The sequence below is a fragment of the Pelecanus crispus genome, chromosome 12, assembly GCF_030463565.1.
Source record: "Pelecanus crispus isolate bPelCri1 chromosome 12, bPelCri1.pri, whole genome shotgun sequence".
Lineage (NCBI taxonomy): Eukaryota > Metazoa > Chordata > Aves > Pelecaniformes > Pelecanidae > Pelecanus > Pelecanus crispus.
The window spans coordinates 9,871,222-9,889,108 of NC_134654.1; the positions used below are offsets into that span (position 1 = coordinate 9,871,222).

General features: G+C 44.8%; 1 protein-coding gene across 1 annotated transcript in view; it reads right to left on the reverse strand.

Annotated features, from left to right (window-relative positions):
* MYBBP1A (MYB binding protein 1a) overlaps positions 1–16,820 on the reverse strand; it is a 61,502-nt gene extending 44,682 nt beyond the window's left edge. Inside the window, exons 1-18 of the mRNA XM_075719649.1 lie at positions 16,653–16,820; positions 16,382–16,477; positions 15,459–15,542; positions 14,995–15,069; positions 14,457–14,564; positions 13,201–13,391; positions 12,743–12,910; positions 11,272–11,389; positions 8,597–8,886; positions 7,571–7,678; positions 6,845–6,970; positions 5,869–6,072; positions 5,162–5,270; positions 4,677–4,764; positions 3,417–3,568; positions 2,617–2,706; positions 1,799–1,939; positions 911–1,075 (exon numbers count right to left, since the gene is read on the reverse strand). Of these exons, the coding sequence (XP_075575764.1) occupies positions 911–1,075; positions 1,799–1,939; positions 2,617–2,706; positions 3,417–3,568; positions 4,677–4,764; positions 5,162–5,270; positions 5,869–6,072; positions 6,845–6,970; positions 7,571–7,678; positions 8,597–8,886; positions 11,272–11,389; positions 12,743–12,910; positions 13,201–13,391; positions 14,457–14,564; positions 14,995–15,069; positions 15,459–15,542; positions 16,382–16,477; positions 16,653–16,820 (2,481 nt within the window). The remainder of the gene's footprint in view (positions 1–910; positions 1,076–1,798; positions 1,940–2,616; positions 2,707–3,416; positions 3,569–4,676; positions 4,765–5,161; positions 5,271–5,868; positions 6,073–6,844; positions 6,971–7,570; positions 7,679–8,596; positions 8,887–11,271; positions 11,390–12,742; positions 12,911–13,200; positions 13,392–14,456; positions 14,565–14,994; positions 15,070–15,458; positions 15,543–16,381; positions 16,478–16,652) is intronic.
* Between the last annotated feature and the right edge of the window lie 1,067 nt (positions 16,821–17,887).

A 17,887-nucleotide genomic window follows, 5' to 3' on the forward strand; every position in this document is an offset into this window, starting at 1 on the left:
ATTTGTACCATTAGGGCACAAGAAAGTGAAAATTAAAAATTTGGAACTGAAGATTAAAGGCTGTCTGTTGATTTCAGCTTTATTTTGTGCAGTGACACCATTTAGAAACAGCAGTTATGAGAATCACTGCCACCTGGCCAGATCTACAGTCACTATAACTTGGCACAGATCTCTGTTAGCACCATTAACTGATATCTCTTACCCCTGCAAGCCTCCCTTGACTCCCAGACCGTGCATTAGCATAAAATCAGCCTCTTATAGCACAGCATCAGAATGAAAATGCAGTAAAGCCAATGCCTTGCTACACTGTTCAGTCTTCATCTTGGTTAATCTGACACCAGATGTTTCTATATGTGAGTTGCTGGAGCTGTCGCTGGGTCCCTGAGTATCCTGGACAGTCCATGCTGACACCAGGTGGCCTGAAGTCAGTATTACAGTCACAAATAACCAGGGAGCATTTATCATAATCCTCCCGATTTTACTAGCATAACAAGCCAAAAAAAAAGCTTACACTGCAAAATTACCAGAGAGATTTTATGCATGTCACACTAAGGCACATCAAGCTTGTCCAGTTCACAAAAACTGACAGACACCTACCTTTTGGTAGGTGTGAGGAAGGATCTAATAAATTGAAGCTTTTCAGATCAGCAAATGGAAACCATGGTTCACTTTTTGAAAGCACACACCTGTTTTTTGTTTTGAAGTAGGCCTGTGAAGCCCCAGTCACTGACCACGATATTGCTGTGCCAGGTGCTGTACAAAGCCAGAACAATCCAGTCCCAACCTCCAGGAGCTTCTGACATACATGAATGTCCAAGCTGTTCAGTGTTAAGTAGCTCATGGCATGCAGCAGGCTACAACTAACATGCTAGTAAGACAGAGATCTTCACACTAAACACTTATCTCCCACCTTAATCTTGTAATCCCTCCGCAGGATCTTCTCTTTCCGCATCCTGTCTTTCTCATCCTTCTTTGCCTGGATCCGTTTCTGCTGCTCCGCAAAAAGGGCTGAGATGTTCTTGTCAAGAGCCATCATAGCCTCATCATCCAGCTCTTCATCACTCTCATCTCCTCCCTTTTGTTTTTAGAATGCAAAACCGACATGTCATCTCATGTACTTCAAAAAGACAGCGGGGAAAAGAACCACAACCAAGACCAGACTCACAGTAGGGATGTAGCTACCTCTAGACCCAGAATAACAACATGGGGAGCAAAAACAGATGCTCAGACCCATGAGAAATCTAGCTTATATTTCCTATCAGGTAATCCTGTCTGCACAGTACTAACATGTAGTAGAGCTAGAGGATCAGGAGAAGGAAGAGGCTGATGTTTTGACACTGACTCCCTCCGTGTTGTTGCTCCTTCAGTAAAGAGGTTAATATGTTGCTATGTCTGTAGCCTTTACAGGAATCATTAAACCACACTCCAGCACTGCTACAAGAAGTCTCCAGAGCGGCCTAGAGGGATCACACTCCTCCACACAGGCCAGCCAACACAGGCACCATGTAACAGTATCTCAGTGCTTTACTTCATGTCAATCTCGTTTATTACGGGCGGGAATACATCAGACTAGACTCGACAAGCTACAGCACTCAAGACACACTAACAATGAATAAAAGAACAAGTGACTTATTCCCACAGCTTGCTTTGAAGATCCTGGCCTCCTGCTTCAAATGCCATACAAAGATGACTTCCAGGGTTATCACTGCATGGCCTTAGATAGGATGTGACTATTAGATAATCCTGCACCACCCCACACCTCCTGGTACCTGTATCAAGGTAGGCAGTGAAAACGTACCAATGCATTCCCTGCTTGGAGAACATTCATCAGCTGACTGCGAAAATCATCATCAACTTCTTCATTCTCCTCCTCATCTCCACTGTCATTCTCTTCCTCAGTGTCGCCTTCATCTGAGGAGTCCTCGCTTCCTTTCTCGTCCTGAGGAAGAAAAGTTCATCTCCTGACCCCACTGTTCTTCAAGCCCTACTCAATTCTCAGGTGTTCAGAAATAAAAACTCAGGCCTCCCCTCACCCCACTGCCTTGCTTCCAGCCCTCAGATTCAAGTAAAGACACCTCAGATAACAAGATACCAGATCTTCACAAGAGCTAAAACCAGAACATAATACAGACTTCTCTGTCACGTTAAATGAGTATCAAAAAGAAGCTTCCAAGGAACATATGAAGTAACAGCCCCCATCTGACTCTTCTTTCTGCTAATGCTTGTAATGCTTTGTGAGTCGCATCTCTGCAGTTCTTGAAACCTGAGATCTTGAATTCAGATGGCTGTGCATCACAGCAATGATTCAGTCTGTGGCTGCAAAAAAAGAGGCCTGTGCTCATTTCAGGATGCAGTCATTTGTTTGCAGGAAGTCATCTATTCAAACAGCCATACCTACAACAGCATTTTCCTTCAAGGCCAAGGGACTAATAAACATGCACTTCCAACAAGCCATTTGTCTGTTGCACTTTTAAAATAAATCTTAATAGAGCAACAGCCGTTTTACTCAAGACGGAGAAATGCAATTATGTCTATTACCACAGATCAGGAGAAACATTTTTTTTAAACGGTGACAATCTGAAGAGTATTTGTCACTGGCAATGGCACATCAATTACCAAGTCCTGTGCAGATTTGATCTTTTTATCTGATTCTTCCATCACAACAACAGCACTTTCTTCATTTTGCTCTTGGTATGGGTCAAGAACCTGCAAAAAAGAGGGACTTGTGTTTTTTCAGTGTTTTGTTTCGATGCATTTCTTGTGTACAACAGACAGGAATTTCAGCACAGTAAGCCAGCTGAATAATGAAATAGTAAGTAAGGGCATTCAACTTTCGAGCTTATAATATCATGTTTGTTAATACCTTAAGTTCTTTCTATAAGTAACAAAAAAGGTGGAGAAAACTGAAGAGGTTGGTGACATCACACATTTTGATTTATTACAAATGAAGTATTAGGTTCATCATATAAAGTACCTGCAGCACATCTTTGCAATCCACATATTACTCTCTCAGAAGACACCACCTTACTCAGTGGTACGACCAATTCCGTTTATCAGTGTTACTTATTTTTAGCACCTCTATGCTTACCTTTCTAGAAAAAAAAAGTTGTTACCATTTATACTCACATATAAAATCTACCAGCTATATAAACTGACCTAGGAATTTCTTCAGCCTAAACCAAAGAATACAGCTTAAAGTTAGCAGATCTCAGGCTCCTGTAAAAAAAAACCCAACCAAACAAAAAAAAAACCAAAACAACTCTCTGCAGGTTACCTTTAATATTCAGTAGCACACATTGTCAGGTATTTTCTAAATCAAGGAGGCTTTTATTTAATTCCAAAACAGAGACATGCTTGTATACCTGTAAGGGACAATACAGGCAAACAGTACAATGCCCTACTAGTGCCTCACTTACATCCAGGATCAGCTGCAAGCCCCTCTTGGTCAGGTTAGGACATATCCGTACAAACACGCTCTTGGAAATCCGTCGTATGAGTAGGCTGGGCTGGGCAAGGAGGGAGAGAAGGATTTCCACGATCACCTCAACCCATCCTGGTTCTGCGTTGTCTGCACAGGAACAAACAAACAATGAGATAAGGGGCAAAACCACTGCATCAATAACAGACTGCAGAAAAATTCACCAAGGAAAAAAAGACAGTCCTTCTAGCTGACTATTAGAAGTACTCATTCAGCAACACAGATGAGATATAATCAAGAGTGAAGCTAAAGATTGTAGCTGTATTGGAAGGCTACTAACCATAGGGAGAAACATGCCTGAAATTGTCTTTAGGCCACTGCAAAGCCTCACCAGGTAACAAAACCTACCATTCGTTAAATCATTATGCAGATTAGCAGTTCTGCAAACCATGCAACACCTACCTGGCCACATTAAAGCAATCAGCAGCTAGTCAGCAGAAGTATATACATTTTATAGTTTTCAATGAAATCAGGAGTCACAGCAGCCGATGAAAAGTGCTGACATTTGAAACTGGTCCATTACTCCAAAAGTTTGGGAATCCTGATCTACATACAACCAAGCCACTGTAGAATTACAGCTTTTATTTTCACAGTACCCACAAATTTACACAGAGATTTAAGGAGAACCACAAGACCATGGTTAGAGAGGAAGTCAAAAGACCAAGCCAGGTTCTTTCCTGGTAAAGTCCTAACCTAGCTCTGCAGGCCCTAAACAAGGACTAGCCTAAATCAGCAAACAGGCCGTATCTATACACAGGACACATTTAGTTTGCCCAGAACGTGAGCTCTGAAATTACCAAGTTTCAGGCCTGCAGGCTGTTAGGAGAGCCCACAGCTTTGCCCAGACAGATACCACTACTTCAGTCAAGCTCTTGGCCAGCACAGAACAAGGACTCAGGAAGAGTGAACTGCCTTGGACACTGCTCATCTGAACAATGGCCAGCTCTAAAGCCCACCTATCCTTTAAGAGGCACACAGGAACACAACCCACTGGGGATGTGGATAGAGAGCTGGAGCAAGAGACGAGATTTAGAAAGACAAGGAAAGAGAATGAAGGAGAGGGGATTCTCCTGGGGACAAGCACATCAAGCTAGAATCAATGCAGTCAGAGTGCTTCACTAATGCAGAACTGCCATCTTCTGTCTTTTCACAGACCATGAACAATCCCACTCCATTTCTTTCTTTAGGAAGGACTCACCTGTCTTTTTCTTCAAAGGTTCTTTGCTGAATGCCCTTTCCGTGCAGTTCAGAAGGTCACTCAGAACATCCATTGTTTCAGATGGATTCTGTTTGATCACAAGTAGACAGTAAATACCCTCTCTGAATTCCACACTACCAACAGAAGGAATATACCCCAACTATAAGGACCTCTCTAAATAGGTACAAATATTAAAATTAGCTACTACAACCCCTTTGCAGAAGAAAATACGAATCTAAGTAAAAATTGCTCCACTCAATGGCAAATCAAGAACAAAACTAATGCTCAGGCCAAGCTTTACCCCTGTAAGTTGTTTACAGTCAGTGTAAGAATCACAGTTTATTAGCTGCCAATTGCCCATTTCTAGAAGGCAGAGGCTGTGGAAGATTGGGTCTCTGAACATAAAGAAACTCTCCAGCTCAGTGTTCAGAGAGCCCAGCTATCGGCCCATTTTACACCACTCAAATAGGCTTCAGAGGTCTTACCTTGAAAAGATGAATGGCCATTAAAAGCAGAAGTTGCTGGAAAGCAGCAACTTTGGCACTGTCTGATTTATTTTCCTTCTTCTGCAGATTCTTCACAGACTGAAGTGTTCTGAAAAAAGAAACCCTTTTGAGTCTTTCACAAGTACAACAGTAAATCCTCTCTTATGATCAGATTAAAAACATGACCAAATCTATAGTATCATTTTCTGTACTTGACATTTGATTTATTGAACTTGGACATACATAGAGTATACAATCTTAACCCAACAATAGCATCTCACCTTGTGTGGCTTATAAAAACCTCTGCACTCGGACACAGGCTGGATTCCTAATACTACAGCCAAGGCATAGACCTTTATGGGAAATCAAGTTCAGAAAAGAGCACCAGAAAAGAGTCACTGAGAAGTTAGCACAGGCATTATTAGGGGAAAAGATTAGCAGAGTCACAATCATGCTTGGGAGAGGAATTATGAGCAAAAATTGAAAAGGACATGGCCACGTACACATAGTTAACACACAGAAGGAACAGAAAGAAAGGAATGGGGTGACAAGAAAGAGAGGGGCATCCTGAAACCCAGTCGCAGGTGCAGGATACTCAAAGGGAAGAAACCGAACTGCCACTGCTGTGAAATGGCTCTGCTACAAAGGCCAGAACAACAGCAGGAGGATGAGAGAATACAATTTCTCTTTCATTGGCCCAATCTCACCTCTCCCAGGCATCCCTCTGTCCCTTGGTAAAAGGCTTCACAGCTTTGACATGCTCACTGGAGAGCAGCTGGTTGGCATACTCAACAAGGAGAAAGATCCACAGCTTCCCATCTGCTGTCACACCATGGATGTGCTTCTCCCTCAAGGCTGCAGCCTTTGCTGTATCCCCCAAAACAGTCAAGGTGTTTAAAGTCTGAAGTAACCTGCAAACAGCCAGCATGTTACTGTCAGAAGAACCAGATGGCCTTCTCACACTTTCCAAAACAACGCCCACTGGTAAAGCATTCTCATCCCAGAGCTCTGGTCACTCATTGCAACCCAGATTCACAGGGCCTAAGTTTCAACCCATGCACACAGCCAAGCACAGTAATATATAGCTCATTGTCTTGGCGTCCCCAAGCACACCTGGTGCCCCCAAGGACACTGACTATTATTCTCAGTTGTTTCCCATTCTGTGTCCCACCATGTTCTCTGCTTTCCCTCTAGTGAGGTTGGAGCACCAGCTTTGGCAGTCACCTAAAAGCATCTATTATTACCAACTCCATCTCCCTTAGTACAGGGAGGACTGCGGAGCCATCAGCAGCTCGCATGCAGAGTGGACAGAAAGCCAACAGCAACCCACACAACCCCACCACCTCTCTCTTTGGTCCTTCCACTTCTAGCTTGCAACAGAGGCAATGGAAATCTTATGAGAAAAAGCAGTCTGAGTTCAATTCTACACCTACCTGATCATCACACACATACTCAGAAGGTTTGCCATGCAAAATTATGTTTTTATTGGACAAAACATAAGGATCTTTGGGAAAACCATCTAGGATCTCCTTAAAAAAAGCCATTCCGTGGTCCTGGAGTTAAACAAATGCTCCAATAGCAGTTCACAACCCCAAACCTCTTGCCCTGCCATTCACAGGCTGATCTTATCCTCAGGAAAAAAGTGAAATTTCCAAGCTTAAAGCATGCAAGCAAAATCCTTACCCAAAGAAGTAGTTTTCTATCACTGAACGAGCCTGTTCACCTACAGGCTCTGATAGAAGGACATTTGCCTCACGTATTTGGGAAGTCTTTTTCTTAGCCTCAAAGAAAGCATGGAAGAAGCAAAACCTAGAATGGACAGAAACAAGAACAAAATTAACAGTCAGCTTGGTCATAAAGCAAAAACAGCCCATGTGTGCAAACCAAATAGTGCCACATATTCACAACATTTTTATTCAAGGATGTCCAAATATGAAAAAAAGTCAGTATTTAGAGTAAGACCCTTTCCTCAAGGTACACAAGGTAAAGAAGAGAGAAGGATGCTCAGGACTTCAGAAAAGTGAAGTGCCAACACTTGAGGCCACACAATACAATACTCAAAACTGTCAGATTTGGGTCATATTCTCCAAGACTTCTAAATTCACAGATAAATACTTATTCAGATCTGATGCAAAGATTAGAAGTAGTATCTTCAAGCAGTCTAGGTAACCAGGAACCTAAAATTTACTGAAAACAAATGGGACTAAGGTGATTTTAAGTGCCTGAACTACTTTATGACAAGAGTTTGTCCAAGTTTGCAGAACGTATTTTGAAAACAGAACGTAGTCTCTTTAAACAATAACATAATTAGGCAGTATTTCCACTACTAAATTTGCCTAGTGTCATGGGGACAGCTTACTGGGAATATTGCTATAGAACTAAACAGAATTATTCCAAGCACATTCTCACCTGGAAACGTCCATCACAAGGCTCTCTTCTTTTTTCACTGAACTTTCAATGATGTTAGCAAGTCGGTGGATGATCCATTTTCTTAATCGAGCAATCTTATGTTGCAGTCTTTCAATAAGGAAGTGGACACAATCAATAGTTTGCACACTATCCCCACTGTCCCGAAATAAACACAAACGACACAATCCACTGCAGAAAGAGGTGACTTTCAGATATTTAGAGGCTTTACACTAAAAATGGCAAAGTTATGTAGTAAGAAAGCAGCAGGTACATAAGAAGAGAGATAATCTTCCCAAGTTTGCTTTTTACTATGCAAAAGACAGTCTATTTACCCCACTGAGGCACTGCAGTCTACCAAAAAGCACTTCAAGAATTGCAGTAGTGCACCTATGACCTCACTCTGCTGACAAGTAACATATCTTTGGAAGAAGCCCCTGCAAGTAAGGCAGTACCCACAGCACCAAGTTGTGAGTACTCAGCAAGCAGCAGCGCCAAGGAGGACAGAACTTTCTCCTGGGTAGTTTTCCTATCTGGAAATTGCTACAAATGCCTACTAAGGATATAAGTATTTACAGGCTACTCTTGAGACATGGAAGTGGGTGCTTTGCTGTGGGTCAAGGAGACAAGAGCACTCAGGCCAGCTTAATAGTCAGATAAAAAGGATGCACAATTCCTACAAAGACCTGAGCGTCTCTAATGAAAAAGGAAGCCACTGGACATTTTTGCCAAAGCAGTTGTCAGGTCTAGAAAAACAAGAGAAAACGCTTCTTTGGTGATCCAGCGTGCTTTGGTCAGGCTGGCTGGTTCACACCGTGTTTGCTCCTACTTGCAGAACTGAATTTTGTCCCAGCAAAAGAGTCAGATGCTGGAGCTAAACTTTCTGGGACAGAGGAAACACAACAGGAGACAACGTCAACTTATGGCAAGGGAGCCAGCAAACGTTGGCTGTCCAAACCAGACTTCACACAGGTACTCTTAACCACAAAACAGAAAGAGAAAGGGAAGGTGCATCATCTATACACTCACATGTTCACATTTTCCTGGTTTTGTTTTTGCCGGTTACTTGAGAAGTCTAAACAACAGTCAAAGTCTGGCCTGAGGAACATATCTTTGAGCCAGTCAACGTATTTTTGCAATGCCACTGGCTGGAGGTGTCCGACTACCCTGGAAGAGCTGGAGAACACTGGATAGCCTTGATTGGTGAGAGTAGAGAAGCCGATCACAACTGCCAGCTGCCTCTCCAGGTCATCACAGCTGTTCAGAAATTCATCTATATATCCTTCCATCTCTGGAGCAAACTTAAATCGGTCTGGAAGCTGAAAAACACGGTCAAACAAGCAGCTTAGGAACTTCACACTGAGTCTGAGTGTCTTTGTAAGTACAAATCACTTTACAGATTTGACTGCCGTAAGTAAATTCAAGTCAAGTGCCTGAACATTTGTCACAAGACACACAGCAGGTCATGAATTTCACCTCATGGTCTTCCTCACATAGGAGCAACCACTGTAAGCAACCACAGAATCCTGTCACGTACCAACTTCAACCCTTTAATTTGCACCTTCCCAAAGAGTCAGGCTTCAGTGGGCTGGACCACATGCTGGCCAGTACAGCTAAGCTCCTAGGCTGATCAGCTCTTATTTTGGGTGAAAGTCCTGGGTGTTTCTCACATCATGTGCCTTACACCTTCCCTCAATTTGGAAACTCCCCCACATCAATTCCAGTCTCTTCTAGCAGCCCTGGAGCCTGCTGACCTACAGTGGGTAGAACAAATCCCACCTCCCCTCCCTGGTGTCTCAGAAGTGTTGAGGCATTCTGAAAGGAGGGGGAGTTGACATGTTTAACCTAAAAATCATATCCTGAGGTGTTGCTGGTTTGTGCTAAATCCTATCCTCAGTCCTGCCACCAATCCACAAGGCATACAGCTGGCAGGCTGGTCGCCTTGAAACACTGTCCAGCAGCATGCAGACCATGAGGACATGTCCCATCTCACCACACATCCCATTTCCTTATGTTCTTTCATAGCCCACAGTGTTCAATCCTACTCATTTGTTCCAGAAAAAAACAAAAGCATAACTGGAAAAACCTTGAAGAGGACAAGCTGTGGCTTTGTTACAAAAATGCAATGCAACTTCTGTAAATAAATAAAACAACTTGTCTGGTATAGTGCCATGATACAGTGACATGATGGGACCAGAAACAGCAATGAAATCTAGGGAATACTGTCCTTTTAAATAAAGGGGCTATAAATTCCTAATTAACTACAAATCCATCCAATTACAACATAAATACCCCTGCAAGAAATCTCACACAACTTAGCAAGCTCCTGCTTTCACTGTTGGAGAACTCAATACTTGTGCATCAGCATGAAAACTGGGAGGAAAACTTCAGGAGAGACTGCTGTAAATGGACTAACGCACAACTGGGGTTTCATCAATCATCTCTCAACAAAAGCAAATCAAGTACATTTGCTCCCCTGTTGAAAAAAAGTGGATTCAGGAAGATAACTGTCAGCAACTATCAGTTGCAATCTTTGTCTAGTTCCATCTCCAACAATAACCAGAATCCTGTAAAAAAGTACAAGAGAACACTATTTGCTTTCCAAAACAACCAACCTGTGTCAAGGAACAAAACAAACAAACCCACAAAACCAACAACAAATTCAAACTAAGATCTTTTCTACCTCCTCATCATCAACAATATTAGGGGGTTCTCTTTCCATTTAGTCAATCATTGTCTTCAGTGGATTTGTACATTTCAGACAGGAATTAACAAATATTTTGATGCACATGGAAGAACACAGCCTAATTCACTGTGCAACAAGCATAAAAAGCAAGAAACAGGAAAACAACTATGTCAGTAGATAAACCCTGGAGAAAGTTGGTCCATACAGGGAGGCACCATGCTAAGCATTATTTTCAGAGTAAAACCACACTTCTATTGCTGCTTTCATACCAGAACAGAAAGACTGCAAAGTCCTATTCCTCCTAAGACAGGGCAATGATTTTTGGGCCCACATGAGGACGCTTAGGATTATGTTACCACAAAAAGCCAAGCCAAACCCTGTTTTTGTCAGTATTCCCCTTTTATTCTTCCTCCCTTTATTGCAGGGCTATGTTGTTTGCTGGCTTCCCAGGAGGGAAGGAGGAAGAGGAGTTCCAAAATCCAATTCCCAAATAAAATTTGTGCTTAAACCTCAGATGTGCTTACTGAAACAAGCACTAACATAAACAAAAGCATGAGTTGTCCCTTTTTGTCTTTGCCTTCAAATGTTCATGCAACACCCAGCACAATGACAGACAAAAAGGAGCTTCTGGATACGCAAAGTCAAAAGGACTGTTAGAGGATGACATATGACATTGTCAATAGGCTGAGGGCTGCCCTTCCTCTGCTTCCCCCATTGTTAGAGCTTTCTCAGCAACATCAGTGAAAGCAGGTGGGTCAGTGCTAAACAATTTCAAAACCCTTAAAATAAGTCTGAACGAGAAATACACAAATAGGCAACGATGATTAAACACAGTCTATACTCAGCCCACTGCAACCAGTGGTTATACAATAACCTTGCTTTTAGTAAGAGTCCAAGGTCTAAAATTACATAAACTTTTTTTATACAAGATGATGTGAAACTAGAAAGGGGGGCAGAGAGGACTTCTGCTCAGGACAGGGTCTTTAGCCCTGAGCATGAGTACTTTCAGAAGACCTACCTGAGTCGTTACCACGTGTTCTCCATAGTGCTGCATCACCTTCCCTTTGAGAACCATCTGTAGCTGATCCAGAGACAACAAGGGGAGAGCACTGCCCAGCAACCGGTAGCACATGTAACTGGGTGGAAACAAAGAGGATTCCCTCAGAGGCATAGCAGTAAAGCCACACACAAGGATACGACCGAGAAGAAGTGGTGGGACAGGCTATGTGGAGCATGCAGGAAGGCAGAAGTCAAAACTTCATGGATCCTGTATTCAAAAACCCTACTGCCCAAAGCTTTTCTTCTGACTAGCATAGCTGCTAAGATCTCTCCCTGTAGCAAGTCCTCCGCTTCTAGAAATAGATGAGTCCTCACCAGCAGTTCCTTGCTTAGTCCACTTTCTGGATCTCTTCTCCCCAGATATTCTATTTCCACAGGCCTAATAAAAACTTACTGGTTTTGACTACACAAATTTACTTAGTTTTGACAGCAACTTGCTGTGAAATTTGATCAAAATTGCCCAGTGGGCTCAGGAGTTATTAGATAGACAGCACTAGCCTCATTTCTGCAGGAAATCAGGCTAAAAAAGCAACACTTTTGAGCATACAAAGGGTATTTTCAGACTTACCCAAGAAGTAAAGTAAGACTTAAACTGCTCAGGCTTGGAAAATTGTTTGCTTTCACTGTGACACTCATGTAATATGTTAAGAAAATTTTTTGTAGGTACACCTCTACCACTTTTAAACTCTTGAGCTAAGAAAGATTTAAACTTGGCCACAGACTGCCTTGCTATGGTCCAAATTAAATTATGCCCCCCCAAAATGCTCACAGATTTGTATTCCAAATTTTGCATCATTTTTATAGAGCATGAGTCTCAACAGACAACTTGAATAATCCTACAAAGATCTAGTATTAGACTTGGGAAAAGGGCTGAAATAGCTACTGTTATGATGTCAGCCACAGCCATATCCTAAAGACATGGACCACGTCAGAATCCAAACATACCCAGGCATTTTAATTCAGTGCATCCCACAAAGCACAAGTCCAGCAGTTATTAGACACAAATTTCAGAACTAGGGTTTGCCTACACAGGAGCTGTCCTTCTTAAACGACGCAAACAAAGATGAATGACTCTCCCTCTCAACCACTCAGAGAGAAAGGGACAGTACAGCTCCTCTGACAAGTCTTGCAGGACTAAGCTATAGATTTTAGACACCTTTATGCCCAATGAGGTGCATCACTTTTATGTGCTGTCCTAGTTAAATTTAACCTCAAATTTGTTATACGTCACAATTCTAAGAGAAATCTTACTAACTCCTGGATTTAGGCTCCCTATAAATTTTCTCATACCTAAATAACCTTTTGGTTAGTGTTCTCACATTGTTCATGAGAAACAACATGCTCCACCCTACCACAGGGCAGCAGAAAAACAGGGGCAAGAAACAGAAGGATAATATGGAAAACAACAAATAATATATGTTAAAACAAACCTCACAGGTCCCGATTTCTCCTTCAATAGCCCATTCTCCACACCTTCTTTCCAGAACAGTTCAAAGGCATCTTCCTTCAGTGAAACTTGTAGCAAATCAAACACTACACTGGGCAATTTCTTGTCTTTCTTCTCAGACTTGGCAGCACTTTGCAGAAGCTCTACAAGTCTAGAAGAAGAAAGAAAATAATGCAAGAAATCTGGCCTGGAAGGGGATTGCTGAAGGCCAAATTCATCCTGCTGAAGGACACAGAACATTTCCTGATGGCTGCAGGCTGTGTGTCTTGGGAGAAATGACAGAGTTATAATTTAGGAACCTGCGTAACAGTTAGCACCTAACCCTTAACAGCACCTGCAGTGACAAATACAGGCAGGTATCAGAATGAAAGACACATTTCTCTCACTCCTAGCCAAGAGACCGCACATGCTGCATTTAAGGCTCCTTATTTATGAACTTACCTGGGAATATTTTCCTCATTTACAACAGTAGTTGATCCAAACAGCTTCTTCAGATTTTTAGGTTTCAGAACACCAGGGAATTTCTGTATGCCCACAAGCAAAAGGTGCAGGTTTTCCGGAGATGTGAAGGCTGAAGCAAGGTCACTTTGCAAGATGCCAAACAGGACCTCCTCAAACACGGTTTCAGGAACCTAGACAGGAATGAAGGTTAGAGCATACGAGAAACATCTGAGGGCATTTTACTAACTTACTGTGTAGTATATTAAAATATCAGCATTGTAGGGCATTTTACTAAAAGCTTGCAGTGTTCTGGAAACTTTAGAAATAGTCTTTATGGTGACACAACCAAAAATAAATAATGGATGTGTCCAGTACTGCCATACAGTCCCCAGGTGCTTAACCATGTGGAGTAGGTCAATATGTTGTCACCAGACAGCAATTCTGGTCAACCGACTCTAGCAGTAATTGTCCTCTTGCTGTCTGACTGCTCCTGCCTGTACAGCCGTGCTGCCCAGGGAGGAGGAAACACTCTTGTGTTAGCTCTTAATTATATTTCCCCAAAATAAGTTACGTATTTCAATAAGATTTGCTGGTAAACAACTGTGTTCAATGTTTTTAGAGAAAACTGGATCCAACGTTTCCATCAATAAAATAAGAAATGCACAAAAACTGCTTCAATTTGTATTTTTTAAAGATTGGATTCAAAAATACATTTAAACCCAACATCAACACTAAATGACCCAGAACAATTCCATACAAAACAATATTTAATTTTGATTTAACACTGTTAAGTCTTCACATCTACAAACAATATCCACATAAAAGAACGAAATAAACAAACTCTCTTCTTTTACTACATAGTCAGAGTTCCTTTACTCCCTGCATCCTTTCACTGCCAACAGCCCAAAATTCAACCTTAGGCCCAGGCTTGGTGCATGAAAAGGGAGATTTGTGGTCCACAGTTTTCAGTATGCTTCTATTCAAAAGAGCAGACGGTCTAACATACCACCCAAGCAAGTCAACTGGGAAAAAACAGACTACAGGTTCATCCATGATGAAATCAGACTAAGCTAAACAGAGCACCCTTCCCAGAATAAAAGCATCTGCCCACAGACAATACAGTAAACAGCTCCCACAGTTTAAACTCACTCTTCCACCCCCCGCCCTTTAACCTTCAACTGTGAACAAACTAAGGAAAAAGCAGTCCCTGAAGCAAAGTCCTCCCTCCTCCCATCCAACATGTGCTGTGGCTATACCTCAGATATGATGTCAATAAGAGTTTTGCGAGGGAGATCTCTCAGGTGTGCTTGGTGGCGTGTCAGCTGCTGGAGAAGCTGGATGCTCTCCAGCAGAGCTTTCTGGTCCTAGAAAGGAAAGATAAGCCAAAACCAGGGGACATATATCAAAGATTAAGCTAAAGGCTCAGGTAATAATCCACTCTTGAGACCCTTACCCCAACTTGTAATAAGAAACCTACAGAACTGCTTCCTGATAGGCCACTCGGTTCTTCCCCAAATAGTGTTTTCTGGCTGTATATGACAACAGATCCCTTCCTTCTAGGAGAGGTAGGAACCTCCTGTACTATTTGACACAGTTCCTACATTCTAGTCAGGAACAGACATTTAAAACGCACAAAAAGTCTATCGATAATGCAAAAGAAATGAACTGAACGTGATGCTTCGCGTCCCATCTCATTGACTAGCCAATGACCCAGCCTTTCTCTCTAGATCCTCTCTCCACTTCAGACAGCCCTAGAACCAGCACTGACACACCACATAACAATGGTAATGTTACCTTAACAAGCCGGCCAGATTGAAACAAAGCCATAACTCCAAAAAAGTTTCCAAAAGCAGCATTTCTCACAAGTTTCTGAAAAGGAAGAAAAAAGAGGGTTAAAAATCCACTTCACTTAGATTTCACATTCAGCTACAGCTCTGACCAGCAGAACAAGATGGCTGGAGGATCTAGCCTTGAACACCCTGCCTTACGAAGGTAACACTCTGAAAAGCAACCCCCTGCACTATGTTTAAGAACTGTCCCAGATTATCTTTCTGTCACACAGATGAATCTCAGCTAAAACAGGGCCAGATGACAATGTCATCAACTTCCAGTTTTTACAAATATTTCTGTTATTTCATTATGGTCATTTGCCTTAGCAAGAACCCCAAAACTATAGTATCCAGGCACCAAGCCTTCAAAGAATAGAGAACAGTTAATTTAAACTAGCTGTTGGCCAACGCCGCTATGAGCCGACTCACCTTTTTCACTTTTTCCAGATTGTGTTTTTCTTTTATCTGTTCCAGGACACTGCACATTGGAATTTCCTCAAAAGCCTGTAAAACCTGAGGAGATGGATGGAATAGCTCAGTTTGCAGTTCTTCCATTTTATGAAGTTTTATCAAGTTCAGCCAAAATAGAGCTGAACAGCTGTTCACCATGGCAGCAGATGTGCTGCTTTCTTAGGCCAGAAGAGACACAATTAGATCAGTAGAAGATCTGTCAGAATAGGAACTAGTGTAGACATAAATATACCTGCTGATATTCCTTTTTTTTTTTGTCCCCTGTACATGACTTAGCAGGATTAATAATGAGAACATTTTGCTGCAACTGCATGACTGGAACAGAAGCAACAAAACTTTTCAGCATGGCCAAGGCTCTTCTGCATTATCAACTTGTTAGGTGAGACGAGGTCAGATCCCACTGGTGATTCCAATCGCTGGGACTTAAGCTATGTTATAAACTCAAACAGCGGGGAGAAAAAAACCTTTGAAGCACGTTTTAACATGTTGCCTTTTCAGATCTTCTACATAAACAGCCCAACACCAGGAGCAAGTCAATTTTAAGAAGTCACAATAGTTCTAAACGCAGTATATTTGAAAACCTAGTCACAGTTTGCAAATTAAGGATGGTTCTTGAAGCAGGGCAGAATTCTGTAGCATGAGTGTGATATTGGTATAGCTTATACTTTTATAAGTGCTTCTAAAACGGACTAGCACCGTTTAAAACTGCACAGTTCTACTATGCTCACTGCAAGAGCCTTCTCTGCCATCTGCACGCAGAAGTTGCCAGATGGGAGCCCTCGAGCCTCCTTGCAAACTGCAAACCGGGACCCCAGGCGCTGACTGGGGTTGCTGAGGGGCCGCAGAGCAGGCTGCTCTGCTCTGCTCTGCAGAACACTGACCTGCGCCAGGGCCAAGCTGAAGCCTGGGCGGGCGGCCTCCCGGGTGGCTCCCAGTCCTTCCACCAGACGCCTGAGGGTGTACTTCAGCTCGTCGTCCTGAAAGACAGAGCCGGCTCAGGCGGTGCCGCGCTGCTCCGACCGCAGCGGGGCTGCCGGGCCCCACGCCGTGCCTCTGTTCGAACAGAAGCGTTTCCAAGCCCGAGCGGAGGGAAGAGCCGAGCCCCCCACAGCCCCCCCGGCCCGCCCGGTGCAGCCCCGACGCCCGCCTCACCTTCCTGCCCTCCCGCAGGTGCCGTAGGAGGTTCTCGGTGGCCGCCAGCCGCACCTCCTGCTCCGGCTTGGCGATGTCCCAGAAGAAGTCGAGGAAGGCGCGGCCCTGCCGCAGCACCCCGCGGGGGTCGGCCCCCACGCCGCCGCCCGGGCCCTCCAGCTCCGCCATGCCTGCGCTGCCGCACGTGGGGCCGCCGCCGCCCTCGCCCGTCCCGCCTCTTCCGGGGCAGCGGGGCGCGGGCGGCGACGGGCCTGACAGCCCCGCTGCCGCCTCTCGCCTCCCCTCGGCGCCGCGGCTGCTCCGCGGGGCGCCGCGCTCCCCTCGGCGCCGCGCTCCCCTCAGGGCCGCCCCTCAGCGCCGCGCTCCCCTCAGCGCCGCGCTCCCCTCGGCGCCGCCCCTCAGCGCCGCGCTCCCCTCAGCGCCGCCCCTCAGCGCCGCGCTCCCCTCAGCGCCGCGCTCCCCTCCCCGTCTCACAGCCCGGCACCCCCGCGGGCCTTGTCCGTGCCTCCCCAGCCCCAAGGGCTTCCTCCGCTCTCCCGCGCCCCGGTTTGCAGCCATTGGGGCGGGTTGGGATCCTCTCCCCGCGGGGATCGGTGGGGGAAAAGGGCTAAAACCCTGCGGGCCGAGCGGGGCACGGAGCGCTCCGGCCGCTCCGCTGAAACAGGGCGGTCCGGCCGCGCAGGGTCCGAGGGCGCTGGCACGCCGGCCATCGCACGCGAGTCTCTATGTCCCGTGCCTTTATTAGAAAACCTGAAATAACGGCCTAGGAAAAGGAAACAAACCAGTTAATGCAAAGGGTACGTTTTTAAGGACACCAATAAACTTTCGGGTGCAGACCGTTATTTTTATTTCCAATAAAATACAGCGCTGTTCTCCAGCTGCCGTGCGCAAATGGCGCCGGTTTGCCGCCTGCCTGCCAGCCCCGCTCGTCCCATGCCGGTCACGGGAGCGCACAGAACAAGCGCGACGCCCGGAGCCCGAGCAGCCCTGCCCTTCGCCTCAGCAGCAGCGACCCCCGGGTGACTGGGGGACACAGGAGAGCCCAGCGAGTAACACCGGGGCGGCTGAAGCACGCTTCAGAGCCACAGGCCTCGGCTCCTGTCACCTGCAAACGCCCGGCCCTGACCCCCGCAGCCCGCACCGGAGGCTCTCCCGGGAGCCCCGGCAAAGCCGCGGCCGGCCAGCGCCTGCGACGCCGGCGGAGCAGCGGGCCCTCCCGACAGGCAGTAGCGCGG